At 32.6% G+C, this 16332-nt stretch overlaps 1 protein-coding gene across 3 annotated transcripts in view; it reads right to left on the bottom strand.

The window, feature by feature from the left end:
- LOC134851492 (outer dense fiber protein 2-like) overlaps window positions 1-16332 on the bottom strand; it is a 75996-nt gene that overhangs the window by 264 nt on the left and 59400 nt on the right. For 2 of the 3 annotated variants that reach the window (XM_063867609.1, XM_063867611.1), the window contains 2 exons: window positions 13904-14022; window positions 12495-12582 (listed from right to left, as the gene is read on the bottom strand). In XM_063867609.1, coding sequence (XP_063723679.1) covers window positions 12495-12582; window positions 13904-14022 — 207 coding nt within the window. Of the gene's footprint in view, window positions 1-6313; window positions 6490-12494; window positions 12583-13903; window positions 14023-16332 lie in introns of all 3 variants that reach the window. The other variant, XM_063867610.1, reaches the window with a different exon arrangement.

Raw genomic sequence — 16332 nt, 5'->3', positions numbered from 1 at the left:
AAAAACCAGCATTTAAGGCATCATATCACTCTCGATTTTTGGTAATTTTTTCAATTACAAAATCCCGATCTTTCAAATCAAATCATACTTGTAATACAATTATCATGGAGGAAGAACAAAAAAAGTTCATTGGATGACTTTAACTAAATATAACTGGAACATGGAAAAACACCAGTAAAAAGTCAAAAATAAAAAATACTCAGCGCTTAAACATTTTAAAAGTTTCGATCAAAACAAAAGCGAGAAGCTTTTTCATGCTAACTAGGAGCGTTTTGGACGCTAATTTTTACTGAAACAAAAAGCACAAACAGCAAGAAAATTATTTTTAAGACAGACAAAAGTATAAGATGCTTAAGATTTGAATAGCCTCTCTACTAATTTCCCGAGAGTTTTCAAAATATAAAGAAAATGTATATTATGCATACCATCAAAACTTAAAAACGAAAATAGAAAGTAGCATAAAAAAACTCCTACCACGATAATAATTTTAAAATAATTTTTTTTTTCAAATTGTGATCTGTTTTGGGTGACATATCCCTTGAGCAAGAATAAAGAATTCTTTAGGCAAGGCAGAATTCTTTTTAAGCAATGCTAATAAGCACAAACACATGAACAGAGCTCGGTGATTATCGTTTATGTGTTTAACCCTAAATTTTTCTCAGCGCATCTTGTAGTCTTGTTGATCTAGTTGTGAAATCATATGAAGGAAAGACCACAGGTCGGGCTTTGAATCCCGGTTGGAACCAGCTTTTTTAAGCTAAAATTAAAGCCTAGAATTTAAGCAGATTCCCTTGATAGTACTAGTGAATGATACATCTTACACATTTTTCCTCGAAAAAATGATTTGCAAAACAGAAAATAAATTACAAAAACTTTAAAAAAAGTTTTCCCGATTTTTTTAACTCCCAGGAAGGCGCGAAAGAAACTTCAAAACTATTTTTAATCAATAAACACTGAGTCTTCCAGTCGTTTAAAAAAGTTCAATTATTATAAGCTTGGTCGCTCGCTTTATTTGCTCAAAATTGGGCTAAAAATCAAACCGTTTTTTTTTCGACACTGAGAAAAATTTTTGCAAATTTTTATGAATCTCAGTTGAAAGGGCTTTAACATGATTTATTTCAATGCAAATTTGTGGTACCCAATATTGCGCAAGAAAAACTAGAAAACAAAATATATTACATGCGAAGACAAATTTCCTCCGCGCTTTCAGTCGTCGGACCAAACATTTAACACTAAGCCCTTTTTAAGCTTTGAAATTATCAAAGCATGCTTGATCAATTGAGAAAAATTGTCCAGACGAAACAAACTTACACAGTGACGAAAATGCACTTCGCATGCACAAGCAAAAATATGACCGATAACGCTTTCGAGAAAAACTGAATGAGTAAAACTTTGAGTCTACAAAATTTCTTAAGTGACGCACGCCAATTATGAGCCTACATAACTTCTATTTGACGCAAGGCAATTATGACGCACTAGCACTACCACTCAATTTGAAAAAAAAAAAAGAAATTTACCGACTAACATGCCTCAATTTATAGAGCGGACGCATTTTAGCTAGTATACGAAAAAGTTCATTTAAAACATCCGACACTTCCCAGTTTCGAACCCTCCAATTTTTTTGCGGGTCTCCTTCCCTACCTTTACGCTACTCCAGGATACCTCAAAGTTAAAGTGCTATTTTTATTATAGTGGTCCTATAATAGTGTTAATATCCTTAGCATTGGATGTACTTAGTAGCTTGGTCATTAAGTTATTGATCAAAATGAACACTTTCAAAATGAACACTTTTCGTCGCAACAATAATTGCGTCGCAACAATATTTGCGACTTAGCTTGAAAAACAGTCATACTATAACACAAGGTTTTGCTTGTGTAATTAACACAAAAACTTAAAACGATTGGGGAAATATCTAGCTATAATTCCCACCTTAAAAAACAATGAGGTATTTTCTGAAATAGGGAGCAAGATTTAATAAGTGACAAAAAGGTTTAAATTGAATTGAAATGAAAATTTTCAAAAATTTTGCGAATTTTCCCATTCTCAAGCAGGCGTCTAAAGAAAATTCGAACCCTAAATTTGCAGGATTTAAACTTATGTTTCAAGACTCGAACAAACACTTTAAAAAGAGAAAACGCCCTATTATGAGTCTGCTCGCTTGATTCATTCGCTCGAAGTTAGACTGGGATTAATTTTTCAAACCAATTCTTTTAAAACCAATTCTTCAAACGAACACTATATAATAAACTTTAAAAAATTAAATCAAACGCGAAGACAAAGTTTCTCACTTGAGCGAGACAAAGAGGTTAGCTCACTTGGAACAGAAATTTAGTTAATGAAGCGACAAGCAGCATAGCAGTCAACTGAAGAATTCGTTTTGAGCAATTATTTTGAGAAGCTGTCTTATTAAGCTAGTTGGTGTAACTGATTTGGCCGAAACACAATGCCTTCCCGATTGCAATGCAGTTTGTATGTATTTGCTAATCGCAAGTCTAAAATAAAAAAATAACAAAAGAATTAACAAAGAAAACTAACAAAAAGAAACTTTTAAATTATTAGTTTCTTTATTCAAAGAAGAAGTGTCTTAGACGCTTGATCAAGTTTGTATAAATTCCCAAAGAAAAAGTCGCCATTCGGCTAATGAAGTAATTTTCTGAACCAGAAAAAGCAACGGGCTCCAAACTTCCATTTAAATATTTGAAAGCAGTCTGAAAACCATTAAAACCCGGGACTTTGGAGGCCTCAATTTATTACTGTCACTTGAATGCGAAAATAACGCTGAACTTTTAAAACTTCGTTGAGCCCTACAACCTTCGGCTAACTAGAAATTCAACATTCAACATGGAAAAAACCATGAAGCAAAAAAAGTCAGAAGCAAAAAAATATAAGAAAAACAAACCATGAAAGAGTAACACTTCAAATAAGGGTAGCCGTTTGTTGTGCAAGTATCACACAAAGTCCCGGCCACAAAAAAACTAAAATTTCAAAAATTGAATATGAAAAAATCAAGCTTTTAAAAAATGAAAAAACATTTTCATAAATTTTTTGCATAATTAAAGCTTATCCCCATCGGGCGCGGATCCATGTTTTTTATAAGCCTGCTAGCTCGCTTTAACCCCTCGAAATTACAAAGGGAAGTAGAAAAAAATCAAACCCGTTTTTCTCGACACTATGAAAATTTTAAAGGGCGTTCAAATCAGGACTAAAATGGTTTCAATTTATTATTTAATTTAATTGTGGTACTAACCTGAATACAAATTTTATACAGATAACCTAACCTAATTTTCAGTGTTTCCTGGATGGAAAGTAAACATTTCTCATCTAGCCTTAGAAGTATACAATTTCTAGACAGAATGTTCCAAAATCTTTTCATTGCTCAACCGCAGCGATATAAACGTTTATTCTACATGTTTTGAATATATGCAATAGTCGTAGCAAACAAATGCGAATTAACACTTGTTAATACAAGTGTTACTTTGCCTCAGAAAGCTACAATCATTACAAGATCTGAAGACAAGTGACCGGGGGCTTACAGTAACGTCTAGCTAATGGGAGAACAAGGTAGGAACCCCTCCGGAAGAATTTTGTCAAGCTACACAAAAGCCTAGATTTAAATTAGTGTTGATCAGAAAAAAGATCAGAAACAAAGAAGGTTAGGAAATGCCCTACTTTTTAAAGAAAGAAAAAATTATTTCTCCAATAAAAAAAATGGACTTTGAAAAACTTTATCGCAGACAAGTTTACGAAAAAAGCTGATGGACAATGTGCAACAGCCGTGTCCACGTGACGCCTAGCCTGAATACAGTTATAATAAAAGACAGTCAATAATATTTTAGAAGAAAAATAATTGATTTTAATTTTATATTCATTTTCATTTAATTTTTCCCCTTGACTTGCCCAATAATGAGATGCTTTTGATAAAAAAATATACGCACAAACGTTGGTTTTTTGCTGCCCTTTATCACACACCCCAGCTCATTTATTTTCTACCTCAAATTTTTAGAAGACCACAAAAATTATAAAAAAACGTCATTTCCAAAAAAAATTGTGCAGCCAAATTTTTGGGCATAATTTGCAACTCCTGCGAGTACTCTGTCAGCATCCCAACAAAAAATTGAAACATTAAAAAAATAGGAAGTCAGTACAAACCAGGGAAATCGATTTTTGTTATAGCTAAAAGAGTAAACAGTTTGCTATATGATACTCCAAGTGACCCGGTGAATTCATGTAGTAACTGAGTTTCAACAAAAAAATACAAACGAATTAACCAGAAAAAACTCCGATTATACAAAAAACTTCAGGAGATATTACAAACGAATCGACAAAAAGCAGAAAACTGCAATATTTCCAAATACTCAATCGATAAATTTTTAAGGAAAAACAAGTGTTTTGTACAGCAAGTTATCTATTTATTTATCTTTATGTAGTATTTATTTAGCTTTCTCAAATATCGGAAACAGAATTTACAGTAGCATATATAAAATATAACAGAACAAAAAAATATATAGACCAAAACTGACTAGAATTTGATGTAGAAAAAACTCTTTAAAAAATTTTCATCTCTTACAAAGAATGCAAGACTTTGAAAAAAGTTTAGAAACTGAATCATATTGTCAAAACAATTGTGTAAATTAATGATTTTAATGAAAGGCTGGTCACCTATTAACTCTATTTTGATTTTTTTTTCTAAAAAATTTGACAATTTATTTCTAGCGCTTCTTAAAACTGCAAACTTCAAAATTTTCTTCAGAGACGAACAAAATATGAAAAGGAATTGAAGCGTAAACGTCATAAATTGAAGCGTAAAATCAAAACGTAAAATTAATCAACAAAAACTAAGAATAACATCACGCATCCCAAAAATATACACAATTTTTTTGAAAAAAAAGGAAAAAAACTGCACTTAATTACAACCTAATCGATCTTATTTTTTAAAAAATATTCAAGAAATTAACCATGTCAGCTTTTGAGGGTGACATTTACTAATTCTACTAAAAATGACCATTCAGTGAACGAAATTAATTACGGGAAAAAGTCTACTACCCGATTGCAATAATCTTGGTTATCGCAAGGGTAATTAATTAACAGTGATAAAACAGATAATTTAAGGTATAAGCTCCAAATATTGCTTTTGAACTATTTGTAAGCAAACTATAAAAATGCAGTGCAACATCACACATATTAACACAAGATACCAGGTTCGAATTTATCTCTAAACACAATTACAACTGTTTGACTTCAAAAGATCGTAATGTAGCATCTGAAACAGAAAAATTGTGAGGCAAAACAATTTCAGCTTGCATAATATTGAGTTCTGTACAGGATGTAAGCCCCAAACAAGTTGAACATATCAAATATATATAGGTAACTTCCCAAATGGCATAATTCCCAAATGGCATAAAAATGAAACTTTTCCCAAATGCCATACATTTCAAGTTTTCATTGTAATTCAAACGTTTTCTATCAATTTTTAATTCTAACATTTTGTCAGGAACGAAAACATGTCAACAAGTTTTGGAATTAATTGCTTTCAAACAAATAATAAGCAACAAATTTGTCGGAAAATAATGCAGGTTATCAATAGCCTGTTATTGATGAACCTGTTAATAATGAAGCTTATCAATAACCTGTTTTAGATTGTTTTAGACTTTCCTAATGCACCAGTTGCATCAAATTTATTCCATTTAGGAAATTTTTCATTTTTTATGCCATTTGGGAATTATGCCATTTGAGACGTAATCGGAAATCTGATATTAATTTCCAGTTTCGAAATTGGAAGTCAATCACGTTTTTCGTGACCTTAACACTTTTGCTGTTCGATAGTGGAGTTTGCCTTCCTTTTAACAATGGAAATGCACTGAACTTAAAAAGAAACCACAAGTCAAACCGCGAAAAATCAAAATTGAGCGTGAACAAATTTCAAGACTTTATCTAAAACTTTATTTCAAGACTAAAAAAATCAGAAGGACCTATATAAGAGTACTAACATCGCTCATTACCCTTAATAAGTAACGCAGTTACCTAGTGATAACCTGCATTATGATCTTGTTTTATTACACTTGAAACTTCTGGACAAGCTACTCGCGATATCTATTTAAAAAAAGAAGATCGCTATCAAGTTTGGCCTCGGTAAAAATCCTCAAAGAATTCAATTGGATGTTAATGATGTCAAAACACAGTTTTTGCCGACGAAAATTGCTCTCTATTTTGTATACATTCAACTAATTTTTCTTTTGAATTTTAAATTCAATTTTACTTGTACTTTTTTCAAAACCCGCATATTGTAATCCATTCCGATAATATTTTCTCTAACCATTATTAACATTATCTACTACATATAATTCGACCCTCCTTCCTCTCTTCGTCTGTCTGTTCTGTTTACGATGTCTTCAGGAACCCGATGTAGTTCTGCATGCTTCTATTAGTCACGTGCGACTGTTCCAATCTGTCCCTTAAGTCTTGCAGCCTCACGTTGAACTTGCGATCGGCCTGAAAACAGTGCGAAACATGCAGGGGTGCAATTAACATGCCATGGCAGTGCAGTAAAATCACTTAAATAGATGCGCAATTGATCTTCATACTCATGAAACATATATAATTGAACGTGCAAAAACCGAACATGCTTTTACTTAATTTCGAAAAAATAAAGTCGAGCAAATGAATTCAAATGACCACTTAATGTATTTTGTAAACTGCAAGCTGATTCCGCTATTTTCTTTGATCTTTCTGCTGTCGTGGAATCCACAGAAAAATGGTCAAAACAATGTATTGCCCCTAATCGCTTCAAAAGCAGCAAAATTTGAGGATTTCGAATGCAAATTTACAGAATCCAAAATAGCTTTTGGAAATCATAAGCTTTAAATGATTCATCCACGAAGTGGATTTCGTTGTCGCGGACTCCGCATTTTTTAACGAAAAACCTTAAAATGCAGTCGGAATCAGCGCATCGAATTGTTTGTGCTCAAGCCAGTAACAAGTACTTACGTGACTAAATTGCCATGTTTTGTGCCATGTATTTGAATTTGACTTAATTCTTTCCGGAATTACTTCCGATAGTAACTGACAGAACAACGTTTAAAGACAGTTTATTTATACAGTGCTGATTTAAATTATCCGGAAAAAACGAATACAACTTGAAATTTAAAATGCTTTCTTCTCAAATTGGGTTAGACAAAAAATGACGAAGAACAATCTTGCTTAAAGTTTCAACAGAATTAACATGATGCGATTTGTGTTGAAAAATTCGGGCCCAAAAATTTACCAAACAAAAGATCGTTTTTGGCTTTTTTAGTCAATCAGAAATTACTCCAAGCATATTTGTTCATTTACTGACAAAGTTAAATGCAATGCAAGCCTCTCATGTAGCTCAGCAAAACTTAGGAACGGTAAAAATTTCTCAACTTTGTATAAACATGTTTATTTTTCTTTGATAACCAAAAAATGTCATTTTAACAAGATTAAACCTATCTTCAATTTTGTTGGGCTACATAAAAGGCATGTAGTGATATAATTTTGTCAGTAAATGAACAAAGATGCTAGGAGTAATCTTTGATTGATTAAAAAGCCAAAAATGTTCGTTTTTTGGGTAAATTTTTGGACCCAAGTTTTGCACCACAAATTGCACCATATATGGAAACTGTATCATAAGCATTTTTGTGAAAAAAAAATTAAAGTCAGTTTTTTCGTTACCAGTCTGTTGAACTGTTTTCAAAAAGCCGCAGAAATTGTTTAATTTTTAATTTCTATTGATTTTAGAAAACGTATGAAAATTGTATGTCATGCATTTTCTCCATACACTTGATGAATGGAATTGTATGATAATGATTTTTGTTGAATGGAATTGTATGATAAGCATTTTCGGTGTATGGAGGTCAACCCGGGTTAGTTCTGTTGAAATTTTAAACAAGATTGTTCTTTGTCAATTTTTCGTCTAAAAACAATTCAATTTGAGAAAAAAAGCTTTTTAAATTTCTAATTTCATTCTTTCTGACCCAATAATTTTAATCAACACTATCAGATAGCAACTAGGATGAAATGCATTAGTAATTAAGATGAACGTCGTCATCAGCAATTAGACTAAAAACCACCCTATCTTTTTTTAAGATAAAAGTCAACATCAGGAAAAGGACAAAAAATAATTTCAGCAGGTAGATTAAAATTCGCCATCCGCAATTAGGATAAAAACACCATTTAACTAATTAGGACAAAAATCACCGCCAGCAATCAGAATAAAAGTCACTATCAGCAATTAGGACAGAAGACAAATTCAGCAGCTAGGACAAAAAACCCCATCTGCAATTAGATCAAGACTGCTCGTATCAGGGCGAAGCCGTGAATGTTCCGAATGCCTTGTAAGGTCTATGGAGCATTAATAACATGAAAAATTTCAATGTAAAAGAAAAAATAAAATAAAAAATTTTTGAAAAAATTTGAGATTTTGTGTAAAAACATCCCCCCACACGTCATATTAAGTTCAAAGTGATAAATTTTGCGCCTATTAACAAATCAATTATGGCATAAAAGCATCCTTGAACCAATTTGGAACGATTTCTAAGACGGATTAAATCTCGCTTACGCGATAATAGCGCGAAATTTATCGCGCGTTAATTGTCCCAAATTGGCCAAAATTGCAGTCTTTAAACCCCCATAACTTTATGAAAAATGATCACAGGTAAAATATTTTTTCAAATTCAAGCTCAGGACAACAGTAGCTGTCGAATGATATTTAAAAATTATGTCAAAAATGGCTAGTTAAAAAAGTCGAAATTTGTCTGAAGAAAAAAAAACCACCCCGGATCACAAATATTCCGTTACTTTCGTATCGAAAGTCGGAACAATAATCTAGGAGTATTAGAGAACTTGGGTCTTATGCACTAAATGGTCCAAAGTTTCTATGCCTATCTCATGAGCTGAAAAGTATGCGATCGAATCTGATTGGCTAAATGGAGATCAGCAACATAATCAGGCATTTCCATCAACATCTCGAGCAGATAAAAATATTAGCCGACATAACCAAAAACGTAGAATTTTGTCAAAAAATCCAACTAATTTCAAGTTTTTCGAACTAAATACATTTTGATGAAATATTTTGACCAGATCCAAAGTTCTGTATTTTTGTGTATTTCGGCAACACAATTTATCTGCTGAAAATTTGAAATGAATTTATCTGCCAATCAACTTCAACCATATTAATTTCATTTCAAGGTCAACATGTAGAAATACTGATTTTGGGCCGTTTAGTACAAATGACACGAGAACTTCAATAGTTTGAAAAAAAAATAAACAATTTGAGTTATATAAATTTTTTTTTCAAGTTCAGTTTGAAGCCCAAAGCAAAAATAAAATACAATTAGAGCACATATTGACTTCAAAGAATGAGCGTTCATCCGGCAAGCTGAACAAAAAAAATGGATTTTCAGTGCATGTTTTAGTACTTAAAGGGTAAATGGAAAATTTAAGTTCAACAATGCTTAAAAAGTTATCTTTGGGTAAGACAAAAACAAAAAAGACCCTGATTTAGTTTCCGCGAAACTGAAAATGTGTTCAACATTGCCGAAAATTGAGGATATTTGAAAACTTTGAGTTCTGTTAACGAATTGTTGGCAATTTTGCATGAATACTGTTTTTTTTGGAGTAAAACCGAGAAGAAAGTTTGATGACAATTCACAGAGTTAATTGTTTGTTCAGAAAAAAATATGAAGCCGCGCTTGGGGTAATTTTGTTTGTTTAACAAGCGGCATCAATTAACATGGCCTTTTTTGGCTTTTCAACTTCCGTCGATTTGAATTAATTTTTTTCTCAGTGATTTAGGGATAAAAAAGTACTCAAAATAATTTTCGGCACTGTTGAACAACAATTAATTTTTCGGCACTGTTATACTTCGGCACTGTTGTACTGCCCCATAGCTCTTAATTAATCACACTCTTTCTAGCTCTGAATAAAGTGTATCGTTGGTTCAATATATTTACAGAATCCAAGAAAAATTTGCGAAACTCATTAATCAATGCGGACTCTACTTACCGAAGTGCGGATTCTCAGCAACTTGCAACATTTGCTCGCAGCGGGATCCGCGGCACTTCAAATAAGTTGTAAAAAATTACATTTCAAAAACTTGTTTGCGGTTTCCGTAATAATTTACTTAAAAACAAAGCAGAAATTTAAATTCTTAAAATTTTTTGTAGCATTTTACGGAAGCCAAATGTAATGCCGAAGCCAAAGATCTAATCACCACCAAAAACAGCATAAAAATGACTGAAATCTGACCTTTTAAAAAAAATTACTTTCTTGTAAAAAAACAAAGTTAATTTTCTGCATTACTTAGCTGTATCTGACCATTGGTGTTGATAATCTTCTTGAAAAATTTAAGTGCTTCAGCTTTTTTCAGCTATTAACCTACTAATGCATAACCTCTGCTGCAAACAGATCATAAAGTTGATCATGTTAGCAGTGGAAATGAATATGACAACACTGAAATTTATCTCAAATTATAAATATCCAGTCCTGTTAGCAAGATTATATTAAAAGCTTCTGCAAAAACACCTCAAATTATTCTAGATTCTTCGTCAACAAAAATCAACAAGGCTGCTCGTATCAGGGCGAAGCCCTGAATGTTCCGACTGCCTTTTAAGGTTTATGGATCAGCAGTAATAGCATAAAAAAATTAAATGAAATAAAACAAAATGAAATTTTTTTTCTTCTAAATTTTAAAATTTTTTATGGAAATCATCCCCCCACACGCCATATAAAGTACAAAAAGAGAGATTTCATTCCTTGTAACAAATCAATTATGGCAAATAAGCTTCGTTCATCCAATTTGGAAAGATTTACAGTGCTGATTTAAATTATCCACGACAAAACGAACAAAACTTGAATTTTCACACGCGTTTTTCTCAAATATGGTTAAGATTAGGCAAAAAGTGAAGAGAACAAAAGTTGCTTAGAATTTCACCAGAACTAATATGGTGCCATTTTTTCTCCGAGATTCTTAACAAAAATTTTACCCCAAAAATGGGTCATTTTGACTTTTTTCAATTAATCAAGAATTACGCTGAAACTACTTTGTTAATTGATACAAAATTATATCACAGGAAGCCTCTTACGCAGCTAAACAAAGTTTAAGAAGGGTTAAATCTCCAAAAATTTGCGGAAATTGTTTAAAATTTATTTTTTAACAGAGATTCTGGGTTTTATATAGTAAAAATCACATTTATTGACTATCAATAGAAAATTTTTTCTCTTATACTGGTTTTTGGAGATTTAACCCTTCTTAAACTATGTTGAGCTGCGTAAGAGGCTTCCTGTGATATATTTTTCGTATCAATTAACAAAGTAGTTTCAGCTTAATTCTTGATTAATTGAAAAAAGCCAAATTGACCCATTTTTGGGGTAAAATTTTTGTTCAGAATTTAGGAGGAAAAATGGAACCATATCAATTCTGGTGAAATTCTAAGCAACTTTTGTTCTCTTCACTTTTTGTCTAATGTTAACCCAATTTGAGAAAAACGCGTTTGAAAATTCAAGTTATGTTCGTTTTGTCCGGATAATTTAAATCAGCATTGTATAAGATGGATTAAATCTCCGCTTACGCGTTAATAGCGCGAATTATATCGCGCGTTAATTGTCCCAAATTGCCAAATTGCTCAAAATGACCAAAATGGCAATCTCTAAACCCTCATATCTCTACGAAAAATGATCACAGGTGAAGTATCTTTTCAAATTTAAGCTCAGGACAACAATATCTTTTGAATGATATAAAAAAATTCCGTCAAAAATGGCTAGTTAAAAAGTCGAAATTTGTCTGAAGAAAAAAAACCCAGCCCGAGCACAAATATTCCGTTACTTTCGTACCGAAAGTCGCGAACAAAAAGGGCTCTCAGATATGCTTCGTACTATATCTTGCAATGAATAAGAGGCTATCTCAACTGGTTCGGTGACTCAAATTCAACGAACCATTAACTGTTAATTTTATGTATACTGAAACATGTGTAATTGGCTCTTCTGCACTTAAAAATTGTATTGGAAATTTGAAAAAAAATTGTTATGTTATCAGAAATTCTGAGGTGTTAAGCTTAAGAAAAAATCATTACCAAAGCATTGTTTTTCATTGCGTGTTTAGGATGCTAGGTTTTTTTCAACATGTTGCGTTTGATAGGAGCTTTACTGACATCACCAATTATTTGTGAAACTAAAAACTCCATTATAGGCCATAGCAGAAAAAAATCATCCCAAACAGAAGTTTTCCTTCCTTTCTTCGATAATATCCAGGAAAGTTCGCACTTAGTTGTTCGTATTCCAATATCATTGCGGGTTCAAATCGCACGTGCGCTGCAATTTACAAGATGGGCTCTGGTGAGTATAGCCGAAGTTTTAAATAATTGAACTCCGGGTTATGTCTCAGGCTGCGATGAACTTAATAAAATTATAGCATGCCAAAAAGTCTGAAATGGAAATTTTGTAGGAAAAGCTGCGAATATGGGATGCTTTTTTTCACAAACCTCTTCTTTGGCCCGGCGCACCTGGCTGAGTTCGGCCTTGTTGCGAGCCAGTTGTGCCTCCAGCTCCATCACTCTAGCCTGACTGGACCTGCATTAAGCAAACATGTCTGAACTTGGCTCTTTTCCACTCCCCTCCCCACATTTTTTCATTTTTCTATTTTCATAGCTGTTTTAGGTTTTATCATGGCTAAATGCGCTATCTTATGATGTAAGACTTGAAAAAAAATCTGTCTGTTCACAAGAGTTAGCTTATTCATCATGTAAAGTTTCAATACGTTATGACGACGTTGAAACACTTTTTCAAAGTTGAAATTCACATGTGGGGAAAAAATGGAAAAGAGTCCTGAAATTATTTAGTTTGACCTCAACCAAATTTCGGCGGCTAAAATAGTATGACCAGTAAACCACGAGAAAAAAGAATAAAATATCAAAAACTGATCAAGTTTTCCCGCAGAAATGCCATGGTGATCCTGATTACAATTCCAAAGAATCTAAATTTCTACAGAAAGGAATCCTAATATGTTAATACAAATATATATTACATGCATATGATCATGACCACAAGAAGCAACAATAAAATGCAAAAATCTGGTTTAGAAGCACTTGCAACAAAGATGCTCGATTGGTCTGTTTCTGTGGCCACACTTTTGCATGCAATAACTAATGTTTTTACAAAGCTGATGAGTTCTTTTTCCTTTCCCCCACCTTCAAACTTATACTATTCATTAAACCGATTGTTACAAAAATTGGCATGCAAACTGAATAGGCCATGAAAAACGTATTTGGTCTTCATGTTTAACCTTGTAAAATCCCTCGTTACACCGTAAAATTGATGCTTATGTGAGGTGGAGGCAGGGGCTCCGTAAAAAAATTTTCAATTGAAATAATTGTAATGAATTATTGACTTTCGCTTCTCAAAATTTAAAATAATTGATTTTCAACATATTATAACTGCAATAATTTATTGCGGAAACCAAAGTAAATGCAAAAAGAATCTAAATTTTATCGTGTCAAAATTTCACTTTGGACAACTATGTCAAAACATGACACCTCTGCACCTTGAAGCTGCCCTATTTTTAAAATCAACAAAAACTTTTGGAATGCGGAGCTATGTTCAAAAATTATTTAATTTGTACAATTTTTCAATGGTTTCAAAATGTTTGGAAAAAAATATTGCAGTAATTGATTTTCGACTTGCAAAACAATTGCAATAATTAATTGCAGCCAGAAAAAACTACACAGTAATTGATTTCCAGCTGCAATACCAATGCAATTAACTTTACGGAGCCCCTGGGAGGGGGGAGGGTGGGCAGAATGAGTCAGCTGATGCCTCAAATTTTTTTCTGGGTCATCGAATAGCGTCTTCTAGTTAATTATGTCTGTGGGAGCTTTGAGGTGTCATGTAATACCTCTCTCTGTTGGCTAGTCTCTGCTGCTGTGCTTCTGCATTCCTCTTCCCATCCTGGATGGCAGTGTCCAGCTGACGACTCAGAGCACTCACCTCACGCCCTTTCTCCTCCACTTGCAGCTACACGCAAATACAAACAATAATTACAATTAAAAATTGTTCTCATGAACGTTTGTTACAATGATAACTTAGTGTAACTCATCATTTACCAAGCAACGAAACTAACGGGACCTTGAAGGGTTTACATCCTGTTTGGAAGCACTGTGTGGGATTCCTCTCAAATTATTTTAAATAAAGTGCGGCAAAAAGTACATTTCAGAACCAACAACCAAAATAGCCTAGTAAACATTTCAGTCTTCTGAATAATTATCTTTTATTTTATGAAAACAATCATCAAGCTTCAATTTCTCAAATATCATAACACTTTTCGATGGATCAATAGTTTCAAGTGCTTTGTTTGCATTATGTAAGCATTTGTTGATTAAACTTTTCATTTTCGAATACATTTTTCTTCAACATGAAACTAAAATTAAATTGAAAGAGAATTTTTTTTTGTCGACGAACCGGTATGAATTTTCAAAGTGTTTTTCGCGGCTTGAATAAAAGTTTTTATGTGCAGGTATAATGCATATAGTAGCCTAAATAATAGTCAAATATAGTTCTAACTTAGCTTAAACGCTAATTTCGATTTGGTTTTTCTCGACACTAAAACATGTTTAAATTTTTTAATGTGGATCATTTCAAAATTGATAAAACTTTAAGATGATTAATCACTCAGCCCAACTTGAAAAACTCTTGTGGTATTTGATTTTGCGCAAAGCAAACTCAAGCACGCCTAAAAACTAAGATTCTCCCCATTTTCAAATATGGGAAAAAATCACATCAATGCCCGCTAAAAAAAACATCATTTACAGCACTAAGTTTTTTTAATTTCAAATTGTTGGCGATATTGTTTCTAGTCAACAAAACCTGAACCGAATTTATCAATTAAGACTGCTAATTTCGACGATATTTTTATCAGGCAAATATGCACGTAAACAAGGTGTTAAAAGATTTAAATAACCAGAAAAACAATATTTTGTGAATTTAAGGGTTAAAAAATTAATTTAAAAAGTAAAAATATAACTGAAAAATTCTACGGTGCCGAAATCGAGCTGACCTCAAAATTAAAATTCTTACATCCTAGCATCTGCGCCATTGCCGTCTAACATAATCTGATCCCTGGAGGGCCAGCTGAAGCTGGAATTACCTTCTTGATAACATTTTAAAAAATGTACAGATGCGAAAGGAAAGCTTAATTTTCAAGCGTTTCAATATGTCAAAAATTGGTTAAAAAATTATATCTCGTTTCTATTGAAAAACAGAGAGCATGCTTTTGCCGGGGTGATTATTTTTTTGTTCAGAATTGGCACGGTCGTTTTTAAGATACTGAACAAAGTCCAAAAATGGGTCTAAAGCCCAAATATTTTTCCACTAAAAAGCCGAAACCGGTGAAAAGTTGTTTATACTAAGATACCTCTCTAGCATGTTCTTTCGATTGAATATTTCATCTCAGATTCAACACCGTTTTGTTTGACGGAAAAAAATTCAAAACGCACATATTTTCAGTAAGGGGACTTTTGCTGAGTCCAACATTGTGTTTTTACAAAAATTAGTCGGTAGTAGCTAGGCAAAGACATTTACTATCTCATGTTCTTTAGTTTGAACCCGTTATCTTAGATCATGCAGAGTAGTTTACGAGAAAACGAAAAAAAATATATACATATATTTATACATTGATACGATGTTTTTGAGAATCAAAAAAAAATTGAGAACAAAGGATATTATAAAAAAAACAAGACTGCTCGTATCAGGGCGAAGCCCTGAATGTTCCGACTGCCTTTTAATGTTTTATGGAGCAGTAATAACATTTAAAAAATAAATGAAATAAAATAAAATGAAACTTTTTTTTTTTAATTTGAAATTTTTTTAATGAAAATCATCCCCCCTCACGCCATATAAAGTACAAAAGGATAAATTTCGCTCCTTGTAACAAATCAATTATGGCAATTAAGCAACCTTTAAACCCTCATAACTTTACGAAAAATGATCACAGGTGAAATATCTTTTCAAATTTGAGCTCAGGACAACAATAGCTTTCGAGCGATTTTTAAAAAATCCGTCAAAAATGGTTAGTTAAAAAGTCGAAATTTGTCTGAAGAAAAAAACCCACCCCGAGCACAAATATTCCGTTACTTTCGTATCGAAAGTCGGAACAATAACAAAAATCTTCTTGAAAACAGGAAATAGTCACCGATAATTCAGGAAAGAGTCACCGATAATCCTTTATCAAACAGGAAATCGGCACCGATAATTCAGATACAAAGCTATAAGATTTGCAGCAAAAGTTAATCTGATATAATGCTGCAAAAGTGCCACTTATTAAAAAAG

The sequence above is a fragment of the Symsagittifera roscoffensis genome, chromosome 7, assembly GCF_963678635.1.
Source record: "Symsagittifera roscoffensis chromosome 7, txSymRosc1.1, whole genome shotgun sequence".
Lineage (NCBI taxonomy): Eukaryota > Metazoa > Xenacoelomorpha > Acoela > Convolutidae > Symsagittifera > Symsagittifera roscoffensis.
The sequence above is the reverse complement of the archived record's forward strand: the minus strand, read 5'-3'. Positions and strand labels throughout refer to the sequence as shown.